At 36.5% G+C, this 27,385-nt stretch overlaps 3 protein-coding genes across 4 annotated transcripts; 1 reads left to right on the forward strand and 2 right to left on the reverse strand.

Annotated features, from left to right (window-relative positions):
• Nucleotides 1-322: 322 nt before the first annotated feature.
• Nucleotides 323-3,318, reverse strand: ear (ENL/AF9-related super elongation complex transcription factor). Its single transcript, XM_018537778.1, has 3 exons — nt 3,071-3,318; nt 2,421-2,683; nt 323-2,281 (listed from the first exon to the last, which is right to left on the reverse strand). The coding sequence occupies exons 1-3, from the start codon at nt 3,207-3,209 to the stop codon at nt 455-457; spliced, it is 2,229 nt and encodes a 742-aa protein (XP_018393280.1). The 5' UTR covers nt 3,210-3,318; the 3' UTR covers nt 323-454.
• Nucleotides 3,319-13,896: 10,578 nt separating this feature from the next.
• LOC108771336 (uncharacterized) lies at nt 13,897-14,259 on the reverse strand. The gene has a single exon (XM_018536581.1). It carries the CDS (start codon nt 14,257-14,259, stop codon nt 13,897-13,899), a length of 363 nt encoding a protein of 120 aa, XP_018392083.1.
• Nucleotides 14,260-25,231: 10,972 nt separating this feature from the next.
• Nucleotides 25,232-26,760, forward strand: Blos1 (biogenesis of lysosome-related organelles complex 1 subunit 1). Of its 2 annotated transcripts, none has more exons than XM_018537431.1 (5): nt 25,232-25,344; nt 25,419-25,530; nt 25,621-25,693; nt 26,393-26,610; nt 26,689-26,760. In XM_018537431.1, the coding sequence occupies exons 2-5, from the start codon at nt 25,470-25,472 to the stop codon at nt 26,721-26,723; spliced, it is 387 nt and encodes a 128-aa protein (XP_018392933.1). In that variant the 5' UTR covers nt 25,232-25,344; nt 25,419-25,469; the 3' UTR covers nt 26,724-26,760. The 2 variants fall into 2 exon arrangements, with proteins under 2 accessions (XP_018392933.1, XP_018392942.1); XM_018537440.1 differs by having other exon boundaries at nt 25,424-25,530.
• Nucleotides 26,761-27,385: the final 625 nt, after the last annotated feature.

Here is a 27,385-nt window from a genome sequence, read left to right on the forward strand (position 1 = left end):
TGCATTCAGCAAATTCTACTCGATTTCTATTATTAATCTGCACTAGACTATATTACAAATGCTACTTGATCTTTGCTATTATTGTATTATATTTTCTTGGCAAACTTTGTTAGACTTTGCCAATATACTATCAGCAGCATTTGCTGTTAATTTCTTAAGAATTGTGTGAAAAAGAACTAAAAAAATATTTTATTTTACATATTATACTTACTATCACAAGAGTCTTCAATCCGTATAAATTACTGCAAATGGTGTATTTCTAATCTGCATAAGATATTGCAATACAATTAAACTGAAAAATGTATTCAAAAATTCTTCTGGGGTCTCACGTATAGTAACATTTTTATCATTAAAAAGTCTATTATTGATTAGATCAATAAGATCATATGATCTTTTAAATATGTAATATCTATACATATAAATTAATACGTCGTGCCTTTTTTTTTACAGATGGTCAAGATGCAGAGAAAAACTGTTGAAGACGATGCACAGTTCTTCGATCCAATGCACACAGATCAAAATCAAATGTCTTCTTAGTAATTTCGTATTGACCAGTTTCTGCAATTACTTGTACGACTCTTTGTAGCTCGTCATTATCTTGCAATGTCATTATTTTGTGTTGCAAATCCTTCAGTTGTGATACATAATCCTCAGAAAACACTGGCGGTTCACTGATGTCTGCATCAGTACTAATTGTAGAATCTGGAGCCACTTGTTCAGGATCATTATCTTTATTATTTATATTGTCAGCCATATTAATATGATCATCTTTCTCCTTCTTTATCTCCTTTTTTACTTCCTTCTTTATTTCCTTATCTAAATGATGAATAGTATCAACATCCATCGCAACTGGAGATTGGCTCGATGAAACTGGCTCCAAAGGTGGAGAAGTTGACTGACCCCTCTTCTCACGTTTTATTAAAACTTCATCATCTTCTTTACTTTTCTTCCTTTTTCGATTTTCTCTTTCTTCGTTTCTATTTCCTTTGGACTTGTCTCGTCTGCTACGATCACTCTTGTCTTTCTTCACTTCCATTGATATACCAGGAGAAAGTGGTTTTGCTGTTTCTGTTGGTACAGTGGATATTACATGGTCTGACTCCTTTTTAACATTACTAAGCATAGATTTACTTTCAGGTAATGAATCGTCATCTACCGAAGGTGCTGAGTCGCTGCTGTCTCTTTCCGGAATCTCGGTCAAAAGGGATGATAATGGATTTCCAATTAGTGAAGATGAGTTATTCTGTTTCTCACTTTCATCCTTACTCCTGTCACGTTTCTCTTTCTTTTCTCGATCTTTACTATCTCGTTTATCCTTTTTCTCTCTTTTTTTATGTTTATGTTTCGGTCGATCTTTATCATATTTACTATCTTTTACTTTTTCAGGTTTTTCACTCTTCTCAGATTTCTCTTTTATCACTTTCTCTTCTTTTACTTTATCATTTTCTTTACCAGTTTTTGGCGATTTTCTATCGTCTTTTGACGATTTGTGTTCTTGAAATTTCTCCTTGTCTGGTTTCTCTTTATCCGGTTTTTCAGATTTTTTCTCGATTATTTTTGTGACATCTTTAACATTGGTTTTCTCTGATTCTTTATACTTATCCTTTCTTTCTTTGTCTCTGTCATCTTTGTGTTTCTTCTTATCTTTCTTCTTTTCAGACTTCGAAGAAGAATCTATGTCATTTTTGGAGTTATTTTTCACCTTTTCCTTCTCTTTACTATCTTTCTCTTTTTCTAGTGTAACTTTCTTTACCTCCCTTTCTTTTGATTTAGGAGATAGAGATCGTTTTGTAGATGACAAAGGACTCGAAGGCTTCTTTATTGTGACTGGTGATGCTGGTCTTTTGTTACCAGGACTTGAATGACTTTTACTTCCAGGACTAGGAGGTCTCTTGGATTTATCTTTACTCCTGAGTTGATCCTTAGAACTATCTCTAACCTTTTTATCCTTCTTCTCATCTATTTTGTCTTTTCTACTATCTTTATGAGGACTTTCCTTTGATTTAACTGTTTTATCCACTTTATCAGATTTTTCAGTAACAGCTAAAGGTTTAGGAACTAAATTTTTATCAGATTGACTTGTCTTTTTGCTGTCTGGTGATATCTTTACAGGTGCTGTTTTTATAGGAGGGCCAAATAAATCATGAAACGAATTAGAAGTTTTAGATTCGGTAATACGATGCTTCTTGTTTTCACTACCATTTAATTTTGGTTTACCGACCATTGTGGATGCTTTTGTATCACTTTTTTCTAATGAACCGTCTCTACTGGATACTACAACCTAAAATCATAAGATATAGTTCAAAAAATTATTAAATTAATATATAACATATCAATGTATTACTTCATACATTGATTATATATCATATTTCTTGTAATATAAACACAATAATCTACATTTAGATAAAAACTATACTTACAGCTCCACCTTTCAGTAGCTTTTTCCTGAAGTCATCAGAAGGATTACGGATTACTTCCACATGACGTATAGTCTTGTTAATAGGTGGACCATTTTGCAATTGCAGATCATATGCTATTTGAAACTTCTTGGGTTCATCTTTATTCTTCAGATAAATTTCGATTGGAAATATAAAGCCTGCATAGCCAGATTCTTTCACAACAAACGGTGGTTCTTTAAGCACTCTCTTAGGATTCCGAAATGTATTATGTAAGAGGAATACCACTAAAAATATAAGAAAAGTCGCTTTTATGAAAAGTATGTTTAAAAAAGTAACATTGCATTTTATATTAGTAATATAAACCTTATAGTAAGATACAGTATAAAGATAAGTAGTGTAACAATTTGTCAAGGCTGTAACAAATTATATAAATGGAAAAAAAGAACGAAGAAATACAAATATTATGTGAATTCCTAGTAGCGTTTTCAACTTAAGTTTGAATCAACCTAGATTGGATTATGAACAACACATGCTCTACTATCAATTGATGTTACATGCTCTATCAATAATAGAGCATATATTATTAATCTAACTCTGATCTGTCCAAATCCACTACTTTTAAACATACTAATAGAACTATAAAGGATGATTGGATTAACGAGAAGGTATACCTTTCTCGATGTAATGATGTATATCTGCATTATCCACTCCTCGTACGAACACCTCCCAATCATGCGTGTATCCCTCAGGAGTAGTACGCGTACGTAACATGGAGGTATGTCCGCATTCCAACGTGATGCGTACTGCCATCCTCTTATCCAAACAATTTCAATCGCTTTGTAAAAGAAAGTACCAAGAAGTAGCTTCAGTTCCGCAGGTGGACACCAAATACCATTTACATTTTTTCAATCGTCCTCATGAAAGCCGCCGACGGAACGATCGCAAGAAAATCACCGGGTTGCACACGAAGCTTCTAAAATCACCGCATGCAAGCAAGCAACATCGCCGATCCACCCCGTATTACATGCGAGCGCGAATGACAACGCTTGTTTCCCGATCATTAAGGCACGCGAAACACGGGTGCATATATTCCACCACGATACGCGTTCGGTTTCTGTATGAAAATTGTCACCGCCACGGCGGAGAACCGACGCTTTATCGCGCACGTGACTCACCGAGGATATACCGCTTGTCGGAGGTCCGCTCTTAATCGCCAATTTTCTCGTGTAAGATCGAGTTCGAAGTTATCAACAGGTAAACTGTACAGCAACAAAGCTCGTCGGCATCATAGACGATCCTCGTCCTTCTCCCGTATGATCCGCGTAAACCTTGTATGTACGTACCCCGCTCACTCTTCACCTGCTCTTTGCCCGTATGTTGGTATGTTGGAGAAAAATTGAAACCGTCATTTGTCGGCGATGCACGAATGGCTCGTTAAAAGCTTGTTTATATGAATCCACATCTGGACAAACTAGAAAATTTATTAGTTCCCAGATAGAGTCCTAGATATCAAAGAAGCGCAACCGATGTTCTGCGTCCTGATTAGTTGACTGTCAGCCAATCATGACATTCATTCAGTGGTATTAAAAATGGCTGACTAATAGACGATTGGTGGATTTCATATTTCGTCTGCAAACGACGCCATTTTTAATACTTTTCTTAGTAATTTTGCGATACTGACTTAAGCCGGTTGCGCTTCTCTGATATCTAGGACTCTATTCCCAGATAGCACATATTCTAAGACGAGAAACACACACTTTTGCATAACGGATAAAGCATGTGCATAAGGAATTTCATTGGCCCATTTTCTTATGCATGAGTCAATGGACCAATCAAATTCTTTATGTATATGATTTATGCGTTATGCAAAAGTCTGTGCTCCCCGCTTTAACGACAGCGGCTCATTGGGGGTCAGAGTGGGGAGAGCCGCTAGCGTTTTGATGCTGCGTGAAATTGCACCTTTACATATATTACGTGCCTATTGTAGATCCTTTAATGCGTTATGCAAAAGCTTATGTCTGGGCCTTTAAGCGGGGAGCACAGACTTTTGCATAACGCATAAACCATATACATAAAGAATTTGATTGGTCCATTGATTCATGCATAAGAAAATGGGCCAATGAAATTCCTTATGCACATGCTTTATGCGTTATGCAAAAGTGTGTGTTGGGGCTCTTACTGCCTTAAGTTTTTTGTGTGCCAAGGCCCTAACTTTCTCAGCTCAGAGACGGAGTGGGAAAAAAAGTAAAAATGGCGGATATGCGAACGCTCACCTTTATAGTGCCTTAAGCCATTCTATAATGGGAAGTAGCAGTAGTGGATTATGGAGTAGGCGTAGAAATCGACCAATGATAGTTAATTATCCTCCTCATATTCAACGATTTGTTAATTTCTACGTCTACTCTTTAATTCATTACTGCTACTGCCCATTGTAGAATGGGCTTTAGTCAGACATGTACGGCGCAGTAATGTAGTATTGGATAGAGTACCTATAATAAGAGTATAGACATAAGACCGGAAGGACATCATTGCTAGGCGCCGGCCGAAAGCAGCACAATACGCGCGCACTTGTTTTTATATCTTATCTAGAAATAACCTGAACACCAGACACTCTTCAGGTCCTGTATTAATATTATGATATAGATATTCAACTGATTTTGAGAAAATGGAATAGGCGGGAAAATGCTTATGCCTGGTTTATGCTTAATCTTAAAATTCAGTCAATAGAATTCAAATTTCGGTTAGAACTTTAGGATTAAGATCCAAAGCATAAATCAGGCATTAGTCGGCAGTGGAAAGTTAATCACTGAATTTGATTCAGAAGTTCAAGTATAGTTTATTACAAACTCAAATAAATATGCGTACGTACAAAGTACTCGCGTAAACGTGATTGCGTGCGTATGACAACAATAATAACGGTATCGCGAGACCGACTATGACACACAGAATTTAGAAATTAATGACAAGATTATTGTCTAATGACATGAACAAGATCTCACATAACTTAAAAAAGGAATAATACATCTTACCAAGCGCTACTTACAATTTATCGCCAGGTTATTCAAACGGTACTCATGTCGTATGCAATACGCAAGATGCTTCTATGCTGAACCTGAGGCCCTATTCTGTAACTCTTAACGACAGTGTCGATATCGTTACAGTGTCGTTGCGTACCTTTTTTATCGTATGAAATATCTGCGCAACGACACTGTAACGATATCGACGTTGACGTTAAGAGTTATAGAATAGGGCTACTGAGCACAAACATTGTCGTGGATTGTCAAAACAGTTTCCGACAGAGTCGTGAGTCAACGCACAGTGATTGTCGTAAAGATCCTTATGGCTTACGACGTAAATTTATATCGATCCTTGCGTTGAATTATGACTCTGTCGGAAACAGTTACGATAAATTGTTGTGTGTTGACTTATGACTTTGTCGAAAACTGTTAATACACGAATATCTTTGTGCTCAGTCCCTTACGATTCTGTCGAAAACAGTTACGACAATCCAAGACAATCTTTGTGCTCAGGCCCTATCTCTCTAACCAGCGTATATAATCTATAAATGGTAAAACGGAAAAAAAAAATGACTTAAGCGCCGCAGCTAACGCCTGCAACGCCACTCTCCCCTCAGTGTTAATATTACAAAAAGAATACTGATAACAACTACTAGAACGAAAATAACAAAGAGTAATAATAAACAAAACAAACAGAAATTTATTCTTAATTGGTTACTTAACGTAATATTGCGTGAATTAAATCTTAAATTTAATTGTCTTTCGCGTGGTGGCCGGACCCTAGTAAGCCCGGATCTACAATAGAGTTTTAAGCCTTAAGCCATTAGGAATGGACGAATTATAGTCGATTATTCTCCTCGAATTCGATTGTAATTGGTTAATTTCTTACAGCTTAGGGCTTAAAACACGTATTGTATATCCGGGGTAAGTCTGTATGGTTCACATGCACTGGTATATCAGTTGAGGGCGGAGACGCAGTAGTCGGAATAGTTCCTGAGACCTGTATTACTAAATAATACTAAATAAGCAGGTTTAAGTCTGTCGACAGTGACGTTGGTGCGTCTATCGTTAACTTCAATAGCAAAGACTTGTCCGAGACATACTCTAAAACTTTATGCGGTTCGGTATACGATTGGTCTAAAGGAGGTTTGTTATCTTCTGCTTTAAAAAAGACAGTGAACAATTATATAAATCTTTATAGAAAAATAGTTTAGGTCTAATATGATGAGAGGTTGGCCTAGGCCGTAACTTTTGCATAATTACGCGGAAATTTCGACGAAGATTCGTTGGTCGCTCGGCATTTCTTCAGAGGAAAAATCTTGCCCGGTACTTTAAGTGTAGTACCGTAAACCAATTCCACTACGAAAGTGCCTAGATCTTCTTTAAAGCAAGTTCTTAGGCCGAGCAGTACTACTGGCAGTGTATCCGTCCATTGAGCTTCACCATGGCACATTAATACAGTTTTTGTAGAACGATGCCATCGCTCGATAATCTCATTAGTTTCAGGATGGTACGCAGCTGTTCGACAGCGCTTAGAACCGACGAGCTTGGTCAGTGCGTCAAACAGTTGTGTTTCGAATTATGAATCTTGATTGCTTGTAATTAGTCGTGGAGCTCCGAATTTGGTTATCCAATGGATGAAAAACATCTTCGCTACTGTATCTGCAGTGCAGTCCTGCATTGGAATAACTTCTGACCAACGTGTGAATCGGTCAATCATTGTAAATAAATACCGTAACCTTCGGATGAAGGTAAGAGACCAATGATATCGATGTGAACGTGTTCGAAACGGGTGTCGGGCACTGGTACATTAGTGGATGACGTATGGTTGTGCCGATGAATTTTGGATTGCTGGCATGCTAAACACCCACTCCTTAATGTCCTTAGTCATGGAGGGCCACACAAATTTCTACGCGATTTGCCGATGAGTTGCTCTGCCACTTGGATGACACATTTGATGTAACGGATCAAAAACACATGTGCGTAATGGTCTGGGAATATACGGTCTTATCTCTTCTTCTAATGTGTCACAGTGAATGGTGGATACCGTTCCCAATAAGGTAAACTTTTGCTTCAAAGAGGTTGATGAGACTGTTTTAATTGCTGTAATTCCTCGTTCGAGATTTGAGCTACTATGATCTCTTGCATATCGAGGCTGATTGGCATCACGATAGTATCGACGTGAAATAATGCATTTGCTACGATGTTCTCAGGGCCTGAGACGTGACGTACATCAGTTGTAAACTCCGAGATGAAAAGTAGATGTACAAATTAGTTCGGTCCGTTTTTTATGTTCAAAAATGCATTTATTTCAAAACAAAATGAATGAACAGATTAATTGAAGTATTGTCCGCTGGCTACTTTTTCCCATCTCTCAGGCAATTTTCAAATTCCATCTCGAAAAAATGACTCGTCTCTGTAACACAGCGCCGATTGCTTTTTCGGAGGCGTCTGTTTGTGACGAGAATGTCGCATTGCTATCAGAAAGCGAAGTGGCTTGAGCGGCGAGGTGTTCCTTAACTTGTTAGAAGGATTGTCTGAGCTCAGGAGTCCACTTTATTTTCGTGTTGGTGCCTCGTTTACACCCTGAGATAACGTTCAGTAATGGCACCTGCATGTTTGCGAGATTCTTGAAGAATCGGTTAAAATTGAGCATCCCCAAGAAACATCGAAGTCCTTTGACTGTAACTGGTTCGCAGGTTCCCTGCTGGAAGACGCACAGCGTGGCCGTCTTCCAGCAGGGTTGCGTACACTTGGTGGCTTTTCCGCCAAAACGTCTATGATACCAGCAAAGGCGGCTGTTCGATTTGGATCTTGAACGGCTTCTGCGACGACAGTCCGGTGAGGCATGTGACTTGCTGCGTGATAAACGTGTTTCCAGTTTTTCTATCCGATTCAAAAGCGTGGACATTTGCGAATCCGCTGGGGTAGCTTGAGTTACACCGAATAACAGTTGCGAAATTGTTATTGCCAACGGGAACACATCCATTACTCGGTCTACCAACTGCGATAGCTCTTCGAGGTCGTATTTCGTAGCTGTTAAAATAGCCTGTATCTGTTGTGGTAAACGCTGCAACCATAAAGATTTAAGCACCTCTTCGACACGCCGTTCTGCGCAAGGTCCCTCATTCTGCGAAGCAACTGTGACGGACGGCGGTCGCCTAGGTCAACCTCAATTAACAATTTACACAGTTTTCTTTCAGCACTATCCGCGAAGCTATTGACTAACCTATTTTTGAGCGCGGCCTACTTATCCGTCGCGGAAGGATTAAGCACAATGTCACTAATCTCTGTCAGAGCAGTGTTGTCAAGGCACTGTATCACATAATTGTATTCAGTATTTGGTCATGTCTACGGTTATATTCGCAGTAAGAACTTGGGCTCCCATCTGCACGAACCATAGATCCAGCTTCGTTTTCCAAAATGGCGTGGTTTGCATTCCAACTCGCGAAAGCGCGGGCAATCTTAAAATGTACGCGGCGATATACCGCTACCCTGATCGCCCGAGGGAGGGTCGCTTGAGCTATTGGCCATGTCGATGATTATATTGCACGGGCGCGACGCGATCACGTCGGGGTCACCAGTTGTGGGGGCTAATGTGTCTCATTGCCCAATATACTGTGCCGTGCATGTCTGACGCCAACGATGGCTCGCTGAAGGCGAAATGGAATAGGTGAGAAAATGCTTAGTCGGCAGTGGAAAGTTAATCACTGAATCTGATTCACAAGTTTAAGGATAGTTTATTACAAACTCAAATAAATATGCATACGTACGAAGTACTCGCCCAGACGTGATCGTATGCGTATGACAACAATAATAACGGTATCGCGAGATCGACTATGACACACAGAACTTAAAAATTAACGACAAGATTATTGTCTAATGACATAAATAATTAAGATCTCACGACGTAAGTGAAAAAAAGAATAATACATCTTACCAAGCGCTACTTACAATTTATCGTCGGGTTATACAAAAGGTACGCATGTCGCACGTAATATGCAAGACGCTTCTATCTCTCTAACCAGCATATATAATCTAGATAGGAAAACGGAAAAAGAAGTGACTCGAGCGCCGCAGCTACATCTGCAACGCCACATTTCCTTCCTATTGCATAATAGAGCCCCGAATGCATAGGAGTAGAGCAAGGAACTAGTGATGGGACACTTTAAATTCCTAATCAATTAAATCAATTATTGGACAGTTCCAAGATATAATTGATTATCATCGATTAATCGGACATTAATCGTTTGTTTTTTAGACTCTGCACACAATATAGAGGAAATATTAGGAATAATAAAAAAATAATAAGATTTTGACTCCTATTAGAAACCGTGTATTCCGTATAACAGGTTTCTGATAGATTGAAATCTCGTTATAGACTCTATAATAGCGTTTTCTCTTGGGATACTAGAAAGGGAAACTAGATAACCAATATGGGGATCCGTTTCATATAATAGATACCATAGAAAATAATAATGTTAAATTAAGAATAGAACATAACAAAACGCGTGTCGTCCATAAGTTAAAATCAGCTAATAAGGAAACTCATGTTATATGTTATAGCGGAGGCTTTCTTACAGGAACCGGCGGAAAAACCGGTGAAGGCCGCAGCAAAATCCTCCTCTCAGCGCGTGAGACGCTACACCTTTCCTATATCATCTCGACCGGCACTTCCTAGAAAGCAACGAGAGGCAACATCATCCTGGCGGAGGTCTCAAACGAGCTTATGTAAGTTTTACTTAATAATGAGTACATTCTGGACTATTAGAATGAACTCATTATCAAGTAAAACTTACATAAAATAGACAGGACCTTGTATAAACTCCTTGAATGTGAAAAAGGAAAGGTGCACTTTTATGTCTGAGATTATTTGACAAAAAAGGAGCCCAAATATCGAAGGATTTCTTCCAGAGTTTTTAACATATGATACCAATCTATAAGAGCGGCACGACCAAGTAAAACAGATAATTCATGAGTTTATGAAATTGTAAGAGTATACATTGAGAAATAATAAACTCGTCACATTGACAGCAAACTGACAGCACGCCATGAACTCTCATTTATATAACATTATCATATAACATCATAACAGCAAAATGATGACTCGTTCGAAAGGGCTTTTCAAGACGAGAACAATGCGGACTGATCGAGGTCTCTAAGACTTTTTTCCGCAGTTATGGTCATTTAAACATTGTTATTTTGAAGAAAGAAATACATCTCTTTTGTGCATGCGTGCGTGTATAGTGCGGGCTCATCTTGGCTTATCTTTGATTGAATCGGTTTTTCAGAAAGAGAAGATTTTGAAATTAATTCTACTTTCTGATATACAGCCTTCTCATATCTTTTATTACAGATAATCTTTCCGTTTTACAATTTTCGCGTATACTGTATTTATAAATAATACATTAATAAATACTCTTTGACGCCAAATTGTTACCCATGAAGAAAAATCTTATGATGTCAACAAGTTGTCGACATCAAAGTACAATTTAGACACTTCATCGATATTCAACAAATTTTCTGCTTCTTGTATACAACGTTTGATATTTAAGATTTTTAGGCCTTCTTTTCCCCTCTTCCTTTGGGAATGTTAAGGTGGATGTTTAATAATAGATTTTATGATCTTGTTGTATCCCTGTAAATTTCAATCCTACATCTCGAACCATTCAGAAATTATAAAGAAATTCAGTCTAAATCGAGCAGTAATAATATATTTTTGTAAAATAAATTTCAAGTTTACAATGAAGTACAGCATAAAAATAATATATAAAGAATACAATATAAATATAATAATAATGGTATCGAACGTTTCTGAACTCACATGTCCTTCTTCAACGATTCTTCAATATGTTACAAAGTCGTAAAGATAAATAATCTTACGGTCTAATTGTAAGTAACACAGTGTGGTACAAATTGTTTTGAAAAATTGATTCTCAGTTGCAAATGTTTTGCGCTCAACAGTATTAGACAAATATATAAAGATGCTGTTCAATGTCTTGCCAGCGAGACGCTGATTGACTATCGTGGCAACTTCCGCCGCGCGGCAAGCATTGCCGCGTTCTGTCTGCGGGAGCCATAAATTTAGAAGAAGAAGAAGAAGAAGCCTGAAACGGAACGTAGCCAGAGTCACACTCCTGACGAGATCGATATGGAGGTTGATGAACAGTACCATATAAGGGGTATGATACGGATGAGGAGGGTGGCTTGAAAATGAATGATGAGATATACATTCCACCGCCTTTGTATAATATTAGAGAATCAGAAATCGATGCAATCAAATAATAAAACGTAATCAGCAATAAATTTGGAACCATACAATGGAGATAAGAATATAAAGTAATGTCAGCTCGATAAAGAGATGTAACAAATTCAAATAATAATTTTTATTATATATCAAAAAACACTTAAACCTATATACAGTATTTTTAGTTAATTAGATGATAATAATATTTTATTGTCCCAGTTTAATTATAACAATTGTCCCAGTCTTTCTCGTCTGATATATAATGTTTTAAATATTCTGTTAATACATGATGACTTCGTTCTAATGATCCGTTGGGTTGAGGATGAAAAGAAGAAGTTCGATATTCTTTTATTTTAAAATATCTGGCAAATCGTTTCATTATTGCACTTGTAAAATTTGTTCTTTGGTCTGTTAATATGGCTTTAGGGCTACCAATTTAACATATAAATCTCCGTATCAATGCTTCAGCTATTCTTTTAGAACGCCAACGAGTTCGAGAAAAATTTATACAAGTTGATGAACAACGCGGTTTTCGATAAAACTATGTGCGCAACCATGTCAACGTGCGACTCTTAACATGTTGGGACGGAAAATACGGTACAGAGGCAATGATCGCAAAACCAAACTTTTACAGTAGAAGCGTATTTTCTGAAAATCTGGTCGCGATAGAAATGCGTAAACTCAAGGTAAAATTCGACAAACCGATCTACGTGGATATGTGTAGTATATAAATTCACACGGAATTATAATAATATCTAAGATCCAGCTCGATCATTAAAGGCAATTTCTTATAGCTAATAAAAGAGAAATCGGTAAAAAAAAAAAAGAAAAAAAGATTAAAAAAAAGGGAAAATACGAAAAAAAAACTCACGTTAGCACAACATACATCATAACTAGACAGCTCGGAAGGGACGATAAGCCCCTCTCTCAGTAAACGGAAAAAATTAAAACCGAACTCACCAATGGGTGACTGAGAACTCAAAAGTCCTTAGAATAGAAAAGATGATGTCGCGTAGCCCCCCAACGATATTAGACAACTAAAACCTTATGGTGTAGACAGAGCTAATCTAAAAGCGATTCTCAAAAAAGTAACTACTTGAAAACCAAATATTCCAACGAAGGGATCCTACCAACCAGAAACCCTCGTGCAACTCGGCACATCCTTCAAAGATCTCTATAAAATTGTGACCCCGCGAAACTTGTTAGTTAGTTTTTCATCAGTAGAGATTCAAAGATTTCTGTCAAATAGTTTACAGTCTCTCTCTTAAAATCAAACTCTATCGGTCGGTTAGTCTGTCAGTTAGTCTTGTAAACGATGGAGAACATAGATAATCTCTCGGATGCAGTGGGTATGATACATGCAAAAGCTTCGATTTTGATCAATAGAACTAGGACATTATCTATACTATAAAGCTAGTTTGTAACAAATAGATCAAGCGTTTACTAACATCACCCGGAACGCGCCTGTTTCATTGCAGATTAATATTCACGTTGCTCAGGAGCATCAATTGTTAGGAACAATGTAAGTACATATTAATAATCTCTTTTTGTTTTGGAAAAATGTTTTATGAAACTTTCATTTTTAATTTTTAGATAAATTTGAAGTACAGGAAATTAAAAAGCACTGGAGAAACCTTCGTGATTCTTACAAGAAAGCCAGGAATAAGATTACCGAGTATATACCCAGTGGTTCAGAAGTAAACAAGAAAAAGAAAGAGGTTTTCGATACTATGGCCAAATGAAATTCTTGAATGACTTAACAACTTCAAGGCCGTAAGTCAACAATTCTACAATTTCAATATCAACAATTACAATAATACATATACATATACAATATTAACAATTTACAATAATACATATACAAAATTATTTTTATATATAATATATAACATTAATTTTAGATAATTATTTTTAAATATAATATATAATATTAAATTAATATATTTTGCAGTTCTCTCAAAAAGTAATGTTTCGGAAGATACATTACATGCCCTCGATTCCAGCGAATCAAGTTCCAGTAATTGTAACTTCAACAAACATCCATTAGAGAATGAAAAAGATAGAGATGAGAATACGTCAGGAACAAACTCAAATGTGTCCAATTTTACCAGTTTTTCGGAACACATTAAACGTAGTGTCTCCATGAACCAGGTAAAAAGCAGCCATTGAAATCATAATGATCAATCATATTTATAAAAATGTATTTATTTTTGTTTACCTCCTGTTTTAGTAATCAATTATGCAAACAAATAATAGCTTGCACAATTTTTTCCACTGTTTCTACTTTACCAATTATTGGCTTTCTCAGTATTCGCCAATGACAGGTAATAGCACCAAACAAATTTTCAATTTTTTGCCTGGCACGGCTTAGACGATAGTTAAAAATATTTGTCTCTTTGGTCAGTCCGCCTTTTCCCGGATATGGTCGAAGCAAGTACTCTTTTAAAGGGAACGCTTCGTCTCCGGCAAGACAATATGGCAATTTCGGACCATTTTCTGAAATATCCTCTGCATCAGATACATTAATTTCATTTCGTTCAAATTTTTTTACCAAATTGGCATTCTTTGAAAACTCCACCGTCGCTGCGTCTACCATACGCTCCAATATCAACAAATGTAAATATATTATTAGCATCGCATACTGCCATTAAAATAATACTGTGGCTGTGTTTATAGTTATAGTATGTAGAGCCAGCATTAGCAGGACATTGAAAAAAATACAGTATTATAATGTTACGTCCAAGCCTCAGGATTTTTCTTTATTTATTGGGAAGTTCTAGGTTAAGGAGGAGGCCTCGGAAGAACGTAACTGACACCAGATGTGTCTCCCGATCGTCTCGCTCTGCGGAGGGTTACGAGAGACAGTCGGACGCATAAAAAAGGATACGGAATTAGGTCAGTGTGCCATACTATAACACTTGTAGTACGGGAGGCCAAGCGGGGATTTTGGGATTTACTCGAGCGCGTCAGAATAACATAAAGGGGGAAAACTTGCACCCTAGTAAGTACCCCCACCAAATATTAAACCTCTATATAGAGCCGGAGGTCCAGGGGATTAGTAAATAAAAAAAATCGATCGTTCGAAAACTCGAGCGCGTCAGATTAAGGTATGGTGTGTTAATTACATGTAGAAAAGTGTACATTTCAAAAATCTGACGCGCTCGAGATGCGCTCTGGAAATTTTTTTTTTCCCCCTTTTTTGACCCCTTCCTACAGCTAACCCCACCACGTAAACCGTCAGATTAATATTTATCCGTTATCAGAAACACATGGGTTGCTTACACTATTAATATCTGACACGCTTCGAGTATTGCATTGTCACTGTTTTTTTTTGAAAGCCTGTACACGCTCCCCCACCACTGAAACGGCATACATCATATAACCTTTTTTTCTTTTTAGCATCTAATCTTCACAATCCAATAGGTCCCCACGACGCTCGAGTAAATCCACATTTAGCCTCTCGGCCTCCACTACTATTGTATACGGCACACTATGACACTTATCCCGAACCGTACGCCCGTCGGTCCTTTAAATTTAGACCAAGGAACTCAATCCTTATAGCCTGGGATATGGATCAAGTGCGATCTCGGGGATGACGGTTGGAATGCGGGGAAGGTTTAAATTAAATTATACACTTTGTGATATTAAATAACCTTTAACACGCTTATTTATTACTTTAATACAAGATACTAATTGGACGAATTCCAATTTCTTAGAAACATATTTACTTTGGAATTCTTAAAATATATAATATATACTAATAAACAAATTATTTTTAATATTATATTTATGTGTGTACGGATACATGTGTGTGTGAGGTGAATTGGTAAGAGAATGTGAAGAGTTGGTGGGCGAGGTCCCAAGGAGAAAGGACGTATTGCTAGGAGAGTGGCGATCGGAGCGGAAAAGGGGTGATCGATACCTGGGATGTAGACCACGACTCTACAGTCAGGACAGGATTGGGCTACAATGACAAGGTAACCGTGTACGTCATCCGGGTTTTGGATGAAGCACGGAGGGGATACAGGAAGACTAGAGGAGGATTTTGGAACTGTAAAATCTAGTGGTTCTTCATCAGAAGAAGGATATGAAGGAAGTGGAGGATCTTCCTGAAAAAAATCTGCGAGGAAAGGAGGAGGAGAAGGAAGAAGATCCAGGAGATCATTTAAGATGGATAAAGGGCTTGAAACGGAGGAGTATGAAACATCGAGGGGTGGAGGAATTTCAGCCTGAGTCTGATTTTCGGTCCTCCGGTCTTGGACAGTATGAGGGCAGTGCGGCGGGTCGGGTGCTCGGTCCCAGTGGAACAGCGAGGGGTTGCCCCGTCTGCGGTGGTATGTTCCACTTTTAATAAAAATAAAAAAAATTAATAATCTCATTCAATCAACAATGTGAAAAATATAAATTATCAGAGCATAATGATGGAATGATTAGACAAAAATTGAGAAGAATTGGTCGCCTATTTCAAGAAATAAAAAATAAACAGCCTGAAATAACAGATTTTGTTTCAATTTTTTTTCCGCGATATAGTAGATGCTGTATTGAAGCAATTAACACATTGACAGGTTTATCTTTATGTGGATTTTATAAGATTCCATCACTCTTGCATCATCTCTTGGAGGATTAATAAAAGAACTTGGAAACATATTGATTAATCGATATATTAGAAAGGAAAATAAATTCTCATTCGGAGATGTCATTAAGAATACTCTGTATTGATCATAAAGACGAAACATTCATATTTTCCTCTATCTTTAATTTATAAAAGTTTCGAGATGAAGAAATGCTTCACTGAAACGAAACTTATACAAATGACAGTGTTTCTCAATTGTCCATGAGTAATAAATCTCGGAGGACGATAACCTGCTAGAAATTGGAATCGAGTGTGTGTGCGCGCGTAATGTTTCCAAGGCACCCAACACAATGACGTAAAATGCCACCCAAATGACTGAATATATAATGTATTGTCGCGCTGTCTGGTATCAGTCTCGTTATCTCACTCGATAACATAATCAGCGATCGCGAGCTGTCGCGTTATTGTTGCTATTCATTGCGTACGAACTGCGTGTGTGGAGTTTATTAAAATATTTTGAATTGCCTAGCCTAATAGATTTCACGATACATTGTCGATTATAGCAATAATATAATCGTAGATGCCTGAAAAAAAGTATGTGACTGTTTTATTATCTGTCTCTATAGAAAACTTTGTAGAAAAACTTTGCAGTTGATAACGTGACTGTATGAGGTTAATTTTTTAAATTGAGCTATGAAATGAATTACTTGCCGAAGATTTCTTAAAAGTATTTTCTGAAGATTTTACAACACATATTACAAAAACGATTGCTGAAACAATGAATCAAAATAAGAGATATAAAAAAGTTGTACTTCCCTCTAAATCAAATATTATTCAGCTTCATAACTTCCTACAAGAAAATCGCCAAGCAGCTTACAATGTTTTGAAAGAAAAGTTTTCTTATGAGGCGTGGCTTACACTTACAAAAGCAACATTGACGTCGGTGCAAGTATTTAATCGTCGTAGAGCTGGAGAAATACAGAGAAGTCTTATCGAAGATTACAAGACTTATGAAGGAATTCATTATCAAACAAATGAAATGTACGAAGCACTTTCATCACAAAACAAAGCTAAACAAATAGCTAAAAAATATGTACGTTTTATATTAAGAGGTAAACTAGGACGAACAGTATTAGTTCTATTGACGGCAGTCAATATTCTATTGACTACAATATGTAATAGAATATGGTGCCAAAAAACCTGAAACTTTGCGTGCAACTGAATTACGAAAGCATATTGCTACAATGTGTATACATTATAATTTATCGGAGAATGAAGTTGCATCACTTGCAAACTTCATGGGCCTCTCTCGTGTCAATGGCTCTCTCAAAATTAAAATTGAAATCGGTTTCATTTGTTCCTGCATTAATAGAGATCTTATAATATAACCAGCTAAGTTATACAAACTATTTAATTCTAAATTTGACAAATATGGTATTGAATCTATATTTAAGGAGGGATCTCATTTTGACATATATTAATATTATTAATCACAGGTTTGCTTATTTCCTTTTCTTTTGATAAATATTCAAGAAACCCTGATAAATACTGTCTATCGTCTTTATCACAATTAGTATTAAAAATATCTTTCATGTACATTGAGATGGCAATTATTTTTAAGTCATTAGTGAATTGAAGTGGATTAGGTATTATATAACATTATGTCTAATTTCCGAGAAAATATTTTCAACACAATCTTGTATAAATCTTGAAGTTAAAACATATTCGAAATTTCTATTTATAATTAAGTATTCAGATAAATCTAAGATGAACTATGTACTTGTCATTATGCCCTTTTGTACGGATTTAAATCCACTACTACCTATTTTTAATTTAGTGACAAAATACATATGAGTCATTATAGGCAATCTGTTATGGAAAAAGAAATTTTAGAAATATCTCGATATCTAGAAGCAGCACAAGGAGTTGATGATGATAATGATCCAAATTCTGAAAATGAAAATGACAATGATTTAAATTGTAATAAAAACGAAGTTACGACGTTAAGAGAAAAACATAATAAAGATGAAATTTATAATGAAGTAACATCCAACGACGTAATTCAAGATTTACAACAAAAAGGTATATGTTTAAATAAAAATATTAAAATTTTATATATCACTTTGCTGCACCGAGTCCTTCTCATATTATATTCCTATGAATTTTTTCCGTGAGATGATTTTTATTTATGTACGCTGTCTCGTCAGTAGCTTCGCACTGTTAAGTTCGTTAATATGTGTCGTTTCGTGATAAAGGATATTGAACTAAAATTTCCAGAGTCTCAAATTGATGGAGCGGTGCCGGAGGCACCAGAGCAAATTTTTATGCAGCGTCTCGCTAGAGACGCTATTAGGGAGCTGCTCCCTTAAATCGCGGACGTGTTCATTAGATTCATGGCCGTGGGCATGGTGTCCCAATTTTTAATAATTTTTCGGGTGAACTTTGGCACAGGGACGCGGACGTTGATGCTGTCAGTGATATACATTATAAAATACGAGGGTTTGTGGTAGTACTAATCGGGACTATAAACTTTTTATTATTATATAACTTTTTATATTATTATTATTAGTGTAGTGAATAGTTATTAGTGTAATAAATAATTATGTGCATTTTTATGTTGGATTATCTTCATAGGTGAGTCGTATTTTATTGTTATATTTATAATTATTTAATTTTAATTTTCTGTATACGAGGGCAGTTTGATAAGTACCCGTGTTTGACCTCGTCGTCAGGCACGAGCCCTCCAAGAGCGTCGTTATATGCGACATCACGGTGCCCTTCGAAAACCGTTGGCAGGCTTTCGATGACGCCAGGGCGAGGAAAATCGCCAAGTACTCGCCCCTGGCAGAGGAGCTCCAACGGCAGGGTTACCGTGTCGTCGTGACGGCCTTCGTCGTCGGCGCCCTCGGCTCGTGGGATCCGCGCAACGAGGCAGTCTTGAAGCTGCTGCGCCCGTACGCGGCGATGATGAAACGCCTCGTTGTATCGGATACCATTCGCTGGTCACGGGACATATATGTCGAGCACGTGTCCGGCATCCGCCAGTACTTGGCTCCTCCCCGTACCTCTGGGGATCATCTCGCGACGCCTCCTAGGGCTGTCCGTCGACGCTGGGACGCCGCCGCGCCGAGGAGCGCAGAGCACAAGATGCGGCGCGTCGCGTTTTACCAAGTGTGAGTGTCGCGTAAATTATTCTGTTTTTGTCTTGGCCCCCCCTTTTTATAACCGTGCGAGAGGGATTGCCTCTATGTCCAGCACTTTAACTAGATACGGCGCTACTCGCCAAGTTATTAAATTTTTCTTTTTTTATTATTTTATTTATTTTACTTGGTTGCTGGACGGGAACCCCTCCTTACTGGCTTTTTAACTATTTATTATTTATTCAGTTTTATATATATATAACTTGTATTGTTTTTAGCTATGCTATTTATTCGTTTCTTTCTTCTCTTCCACTGTCTTTTCTCTCTCTTTTCCTTTCTTTTTCTTTTCTTCTCCTTCTTTCTTTCCTTCTCTTTTTTCTACGTACTTTTGTACTTTTCTACTCTTAACCTTTTATCTATTTTATACTATCTGTTTGTGAGGCCCTCAATGTCTGAGTGTGAATGTCGCGAACCCTATTATTGTATTTTATGCGAGTATGAGTGTGCGCGTTTTACATATTTATTTTTATTTATAATAATTTGCCGCGCGTGCTCCCCGGGCTTTTAATTTCTTGACAACTCTTCTGTGATAAACCCGGGGGAGCCGTTAACTGTGATGACGCATCCGCCCAGTCTACCAGCTGTGCGGATTAAGGAGTATGTGATATTTTTGCCCGTTGGCTGGGGGAAAGCGTCCCCCAGTCACTTAGTTTTAGTGCCCATGCGGGGGGGAGGGGGGGCTCCTGTCCCCCGCAATATATATATTTAGTTTATTTTACGCACGGCATAGCTGCTTTTTATATTGCATCACCCCAGGGGGAATATGCCCCTCTGGGGAAACTATTTGAAAATAAAGTGAGCTTATCTCATTCTAATGCAGATGTTGAACGTTTGTCTAGTATAATGAATATTATCAAAAATAAATTGCGCAACAAAATGCAACTACCAATGCTTAAAGTCTTATTAGCCATTCGCAGTGGTTTAAACTTTAAAACGAGTAAATAAATGTTGCAAAACATTTGATTTACCGAAGGATGTCATAAAAAAAATTAAAACAAAAGACTGCTATGTATCTAATAACCAAATGGATGAATGATAATGATGATTTTAATTTCGACTTTTAAGACCTATGGGTATTATTAGGCTATTAGCAATTAGCATACGTTTTTAGTCAATACATGCAAATCGTAAAAATTTCTAGTGCAATTAAATATGTGCAAACAAAGTCCTTTATTTTAAGTTATATTATAATTTTATTTGTGATTGATCAAGAAGACAAGAGACAAACAATAAGAAATAGGAAACAAAAAGCACATTGTAGAATTAGCCTAAAACGCACGTCACAGAGTCTTGATTTTCACGGATTAGTCATACACACGGGAAGTTACACAGCCTAGCTGGACGAGCCAAGCATAATAGGATTCATTACGTACAATGCCTCCGAGTTGAGGCATTCCGGTGCACGGGCACATAACAAAAGAACGTAGCGTTAATGAAATAAGACGCGCGAAGCGAATAAAATTATATAGTAGACACCATAGAACATGTACTAACAAGGGGAGCATCAGGTGACTCACTCTGGGATTTCAATCTCAATTTTTTTGGTGACTCTAGAGGTGAAAAAAAAAAACCCGTGTCCCGGCGTTTGATTGAATAGGCCTTAGTTTCTGCATAATAAATTTGTGAAAATTAGCCATATCCGAAGCGCGCCGCGTCGCGCTGTATGAATCTTCCCGGTAGCGATGCTTCCAACCAATGCAATTGGCTCCGTGAGTTCTGTTATAATTTTTTTTTTTAATAGGATATTTTTATTTATTTTTATTTATTTTAATGATACTGATATAGTATTCAAATTTTTGAAATATAAAATTTAACACTAACGTGTTACCATCTGCACAGTTAGGACATATAGTGTGGGCATTAATGTTATCATTATAATAGATTTATAGATATATTTAACAACCATTATTGCTCAATTTATTCTTGACCTGGGAGGTTTATTGTTAATTTTAATTTGTTAATTTATTTGAGCTGTTTGTAATTCAATTTCAATTTTTATAAAATTTAATTTAATATCACATTATAAACATTAATTTAAATTTAATTTTAAGGGAATTTTAATTCAAGTAATAATATTTGAAATAATAGATGAGTTATAATAATAATATATAAACTATTAGATAATAAATAGCGAAAGCTTTTATAGATATGATCGAGTACGCTTGGTTTGCATCAAAATTAATTCCTCAAAAATGTGTTTGAAAACGTCAACGAAATATGTTTCCCCCCGGACTTACGGAAAAATAAATGTGTATGTAGTACTCCTTCATTTATTCATTGTGCAAACTGTAAAAAATTTATATGCTTTAAATGTTTTTATGATGTTTATCATCCAAGTGATTGTTCCGCATCGAAATAATTGAATTTGAATTATGTAATAATATGTATCTAGGGAAGGTTCATACAGCACGACGCGGCGCGCTTCGGATACGGCCAATTTTCACAAATTTATTACTTAGAAACTAAGGCCTATTCAATCAAACGCCGGGACACGGGTCTTTTTTTTCACCTCTAGAATCACCAAAAAAATTGGGATTGAAATCCCAGTGGATACATGGCTTCGTCAACGCTCGGCGCGATTCGAGTGTGGAAGAGTGAGGGAGTCGCAGCGCGTCGCATGACAAGTTGGTATCATGCTCAAAGAGAACCCCTGATTCCAATATGGCAGCGCCCGCGTAACACGTGGCCGAAGATGCTTGGCAACGTGATTAAAGCGGGGAGCACAGACTTTTGCATAACGCATAAAGCATGTACATAAGGAATTTCATTGGTCCATTTTCTTATGCATGATTCAATGGACCAATCAAATTCTTTATGTATATTGTTTATGCGTTATGCAAAAGTCTGTGCTCCCCGCTTAAGGCTGGCGCAATAGTTAGGAGCTACGCAGAATAAAAGGAACAAGGAACAGAGAATAAGAATTTCAACCTATATCAGAAATCATATACTGTGGAATAAACAGTGTGTATTCCATAGTACATGATTTCTGATAGGTTGAAATTCTTATTCTCTGTTCCCTGTTCCTTTTATTCTGCACAGTCCCTTACTGAGTTGGCTTACCTTGTGGATGGTCACAGGCGGTAACACGTTACAGCAGGTTTAAGCCCTTTGTCTTTCCTTTTCTTGGTTAGGCGTCTCTATTCCTCCTTCTCCTTAGCTTGGCATCTTTGTTGTACTCGCGTATTCGGAGACACTTGTTTTTGGATATGCAGAGATGATAACGTGAAACACGAAGGAATTTATCCGTTTATTTTTATATATATCAGCGTATATTTATTATTTAATAATTCAGTAAAATTTTATAATCGTTATCGACGCGTAATAATCTTCTATGGATTCTGTTTTGTAAGATCGAAGTATACAGTTGGATTCTAATTATTAATCTTACGCACATGTATCGCATACGCTACTAAATTAGACAAAGTACTGTTACAAAGGAATTATTAAAGGATTAGAGACACAATTAAACATAAGATGCAATTACAAGGCAGTCTCTAATAAACTATACAGACGCGATTCGATACAAATACAATTACTAAGGAATTATAGATGCGGCTAAAAACAAATACAATTAACGATATGCTAATCGGCTCGAAATCACGATTAATATGTGCAGTACGTTAAGAGATTAACGTGAAGTTGAATTTAAGAATTGGAATTAGAATTAGAATTGGAAGTTGAAATAGAAAACGAACACGTGGCCCTTACCTAGAAGCACTAGTTGAGTTCGGCAATGCAAATCTGAGGCGTCGGAGTGCTCTTTTTCTATAGTGCACGTGACATAAGCTATAATATAAGAGCACTCCGACGCCTCAGATTTGCTATTACTGAACGCAGCTACTGTAGGCAGCGAAAACGGCGTTGCTCGAACGGTTTCCGGGCGCCTGGCATCTACGGCGTCGTCACATCGCAATAACGCGCGTCATAGAAGTCCTCCGTCAACACGACGGATTATCGAGACGAGTCCAACCGCGGGCACACATCAATGCAACACTTTCAAAAATATAAAATAGAAAAGTACTCAATCCGAAACGCGTCCGTCGCGGCCGAGTGGGTTCTTCGGAACTCTACACTATGGTCTGTACCGTAGGGGAGTCGGAACGAGAGAGAGCGAGGGCAGTTTCCGAATGACGATTTTGAACGCACCCCTAAACCATGATGTAAGAAGAGAGGTGAACCAACGCGCATAACGGCTGCCAAGCAATAAGACAGCCAATCAGATTTCTGCCCAAAAATCAAACACTGAATTGATATAAATATATGATAAAAGCTAAAAAGAATTAAAACTTATTTCGAAATGTTTATTTAATGTTCATGGCTCATGGCTTACTGGGGCTTAATAAAAACTTTTTCTGCTCACGACTGCTCGCTAAAGGCCCGTCTACATAAGTCGCAGAACGCAGTTCGCAGACGCGGACGAAAGTGACGTTTCTTCCGATACGCATTCGCAAATTGACGATACGCGGCGAGTTAGTTCAACTTTAAGTTAGCGGGGAACACAGACTTTTGCATAACGTATAATACATAGTGCATAAGAGAATCAACCAATCTGAAGCCCTCTTTTCCTTCTACTTCAACAAAAAGAAATATTTTGATTGGCTGAATCTCTTATGCACTATGTATTCAGGTACAATTTCATGCTGACGCTTGACGCTTATTTTTAGCGTCAAAACAGATCACGTGATACAAATTGACGAATATTAAGCATCAATTTTGATCACGTGATCTGTTTTGACGCTAAAAATAAGCGTCAAGCGTCAGCATGAAATTGTACCTTTATGCAAAAGCTTGTGTTTGGGCTATTAAGACCGCAGTACACACTTTTGTATAACGCATAAAGCATATGCATAAGGAATTTTATTGGCCCATTTTCTTATGCATGAGTCAATGGACCAATCAAATTCTTTATGTATATGGTTTATGCGTTATGCAAAAGTCTGTGCTCCTCGCTTTAAGCGTCAAGCGTCAGCATGAAATTGTATCTTAAGACCGAAGCATAAACCAGGCATTAGTTGTTACTTTATTTTAAAGCGCCTCTATGGCCGGTATTCATAGTCAGTTCTTATATTCAAGACCGTCTTAAGTTCAGTCTTGAAGAGTTACGAACCAATCAGAGGGCCGCTTTAGCATTTTAAGACTTAAGACAGTCTTCAAATAAGAACTGACTATGGGTACGGTCAACGCGATGCTACAAATGCTTTGAAGCGTTTCTTGATTGGTCAATTTGAAAAGTTCTTTCTTTTGATTGGTCAATCAAACGCTTCAAAGCATTTGTAGCGAGACTTTAACCGTACCCTATGAATACCTATGTCCACAAAACGTGGACATTGAGCTATGGAGCCAATATCCACGATCGTGTCGGTAATGTCCATGATTTTTTGGTCGAATCTTCCCTATATCCATGATTTTTTAGTTCGAATCTTCCCAATGTCTATGATTATCGGTCCGTTAAGGCTGCGCAGAATAAAAGGAACAGAGAATAAGAATTTCAACCTATCACAAACCATGTACTATGGAATACACACTGTTTATTCCACAGTATATGATTTCTGATAGATTGAAATTCTTATTCTCTGTTCTCTGTTCCTTGTTCCTTTTATTCTGCGCAGCCCCTCTGCGCAGCCCCTAACGGATCGATAATCATAGACATAGGGAAGATTCGAACCAAAAAATCGTGGACATTACCGACACGATCGTGGACATTGGCTACATAGTTCAATGTCCACGTTTAGTGGACATAGAGGCGCATCCTGGGCATGGCTGCTCGCAGGCTTCTCTCTGGTTGAAGTGAAACAACTTTACATACATATGTATATATATATATATATATATAATATTAATATATAGTTGTTTCGCTTTAGTATTAGCTGTATGCTGCTATTATTTCATTATTTGCTGCCTTTTACAAGTATTTAATCATTATTTATATCCATTGTAAATATGCAGTAAATTATTATTATGTATTTAATTATTTATTTTAAGTACAGAACAATCAGCACGAGACACTACAGTTTTTGACAGCAACTGCCAAAAATGTTATCTGCAATCGTTAAAGAACACCAAAGCAAGCAAGCTGTGAGAAAAGAAAGGCAAGGTAGAAAATATGTAAATTATTTAATTCTATGCCAAAGATTTTTACGATGATTACTGAGATCTCTTTAAAATGTATGAAATGATTTAACAGAGCAAAAGCGGAAAGATGCTGTTCAAGCTGCAAGCAATCTGACACAAGCCCTTGTTGATCACTTGAATGTTGGGTAAATAAAATTTTTGTTTATGTTTTGATATAATATGTGAATAGTATAATATATACCTGCGTCCCATTTTATTCATAATTAATTCATATATTCAAGACTGTTTTATGTTCTGTCTTGAGGTATTACAAATCAATCAGAAGGTTGTATTAATGTCTTAAGATTACTTACCCAGCATCCGAGAATGGATTAAAATGGATTGGACATTTTGTCTATTCAAATTCGTATTTTAAACAACAAAAACTTTTTTTTGGATTCAATTGGATTCAATTAGATTCAATTAGATGCAACTGGATTGAAAAACTGCGTTTCCTATTCAAAATTTTGAATTGTACAGTATTCACTATGGTCACAAACGCACTGAAAAAGCTGATATTATTTTTTGATTGAAAAGTATACAGATATGCTCCATGCAATTCCTATAAATGAATAAAAACGTATTTGGATTGAAAAGGATTCATTTTAACATTCATGAATCTGTATTTCTGAAAATTTGAATCAATTTCAATCCATTCTCAGATACTGGGTAAGTTTTGAAATAAGAACCGGCTACGAATTCTATAATAAATGGACTATAAGTATAAATGAATGAATCATAATGATAAAAAAACAAGTTTTATCATTTACATATACATATAATATTCAATTTTACATGTATACATTATATAAATATATGTATATAAAATTTTGTTATTATCACAGTGTAGCTCAAGCATATTTAAATCAGAAGAAGCTAGATGCAGAAGCAAAGCAACTGCAACACAGTGCAACTAATTTTGCTAAACAAACGCAGTTATGGTTGAATTTAGTAGAATCTTTCTCAAGCTCTTTAAAAGAAATCGGAGATGCAGAAAATTGGGCACGCAGTATAGAAGGAGATATGAGAACAATAGCTACAGCTTTGGAATATTCATATAAAGGTATGAAGCTAATAAATGTTACTTAATAAACTACATCTTTGTATGGAATTTACACAATATTTTGTGTATTTTTTTCAGCTACACAAGAGAATCAAAGTGTAGGTAATGTTTAAAGATATATGATTATAAGATATATGAGATATGTGGAGCATTGTTTTGTTCTAAGAATATGGTTATCATCAAAAGTAATATATATAAATATTTTTTAAAAATAATTTTATGATATGAATAATAATTTGGTTAAGAAATAGAATTAATGCAATTTAAATTGTCAAAGAAAAAAATCTTTTGTATATAATTTTTTCATAGAGCTATATTGTATGGACTTAATGCAGATCTTGCTTTTTTTAAAAAGAACTATTGAATTGTTAGTGAAAGATATATATATATATATTTTTTTAATAATTAGATTTTACTCGTTTTTTTGCAATGCAAAGTATAAAGAAAAACAGTTTAAATCAAGCAGTAATAAGATTTTTTTATAAAATAAATTTTTAGTTTACAATATCAATACAACATAAAAGTATAAAATATAAACAATAAAGGAATTAAAAATGAGCATATACCACGAGACGCTGGATAGATTTAGCGAAATTATACTGTATTTCGTAGAATATTAAATTAATTTTTCTTCGTTTACCGATGATGGTCATATTAAAGGCCGAATCGTTTACTTATAATAATAAAAATTTCGTTTTAATATTCTACGAAATACAATATAATTTCGCTAAATCTATCCAGCGTCTTCTCTCTCTCTCTCTCTCTCTCTCTCTCT

Source organism: Cyphomyrmex costatus, unplaced genomic scaffold (genome assembly GCF_001594065.2).
Source record: "Cyphomyrmex costatus isolate MS0001 unplaced genomic scaffold, Ccosl1.0 scaffold100, whole genome shotgun sequence".
Lineage (NCBI taxonomy): Eukaryota > Metazoa > Arthropoda > Insecta > Hymenoptera > Formicidae > Cyphomyrmex > Cyphomyrmex costatus.

What these genes read in the sequence shown, in the direction of transcription:
- ear (XM_018537778.1), bottom strand. Translation starts at nt 3,209, where the DNA reads ATGGCAGTACGCATCACGTTGGAATGCGGACATACCTCCATGTTACGT. An exon ending in ACATCATTACATCGAGAAAG is followed by an intron (nt 2,684 to 3,070) that starts GTATACCTTCTC and finishes TTATATTTTTAG; the next exon opens with TGGTATTCCTCTTACATAAT. An exon ending in AGCTACTGAAAGGTGGAGCT is followed by an intron (nt 2,282 to 2,420) that starts GTAAGTATAGTT and finishes TTATGATTTTAG; the next exon opens with GTTGTAGTATCCAGTAGAGA.
- LOC108771336 (XM_018536581.1), bottom strand. Translation starts at nt 14,259, where the DNA reads ATGGTAGACGCAGCGACGGTGGAGTTTTCAAAGAATGCCAATTTGGTA.
- Blos1 (XM_018537431.1), top strand. Translation starts at nt 25,470, where the DNA reads ATGTTATCTGCAATCGTTAAAGAACACCAAAGCAAGCAAGCTGTGAGA. An exon ending in TGTGAGAAAAGAAAGGCAAG is followed by an intron (nt 25,531 to 25,620) that starts GTAGAAAATATG and finishes ATGATTTAACAG; the next exon opens with AGCAAAAGCGGAAAGATGCT. An exon ending in TTTGGAATATTCATATAAAG is followed by an intron (nt 26,611 to 26,688) that starts GTATGAAGCTAA and finishes TATTTTTTTCAG; the next exon opens with CTACACAAGAGAATCAAAGT.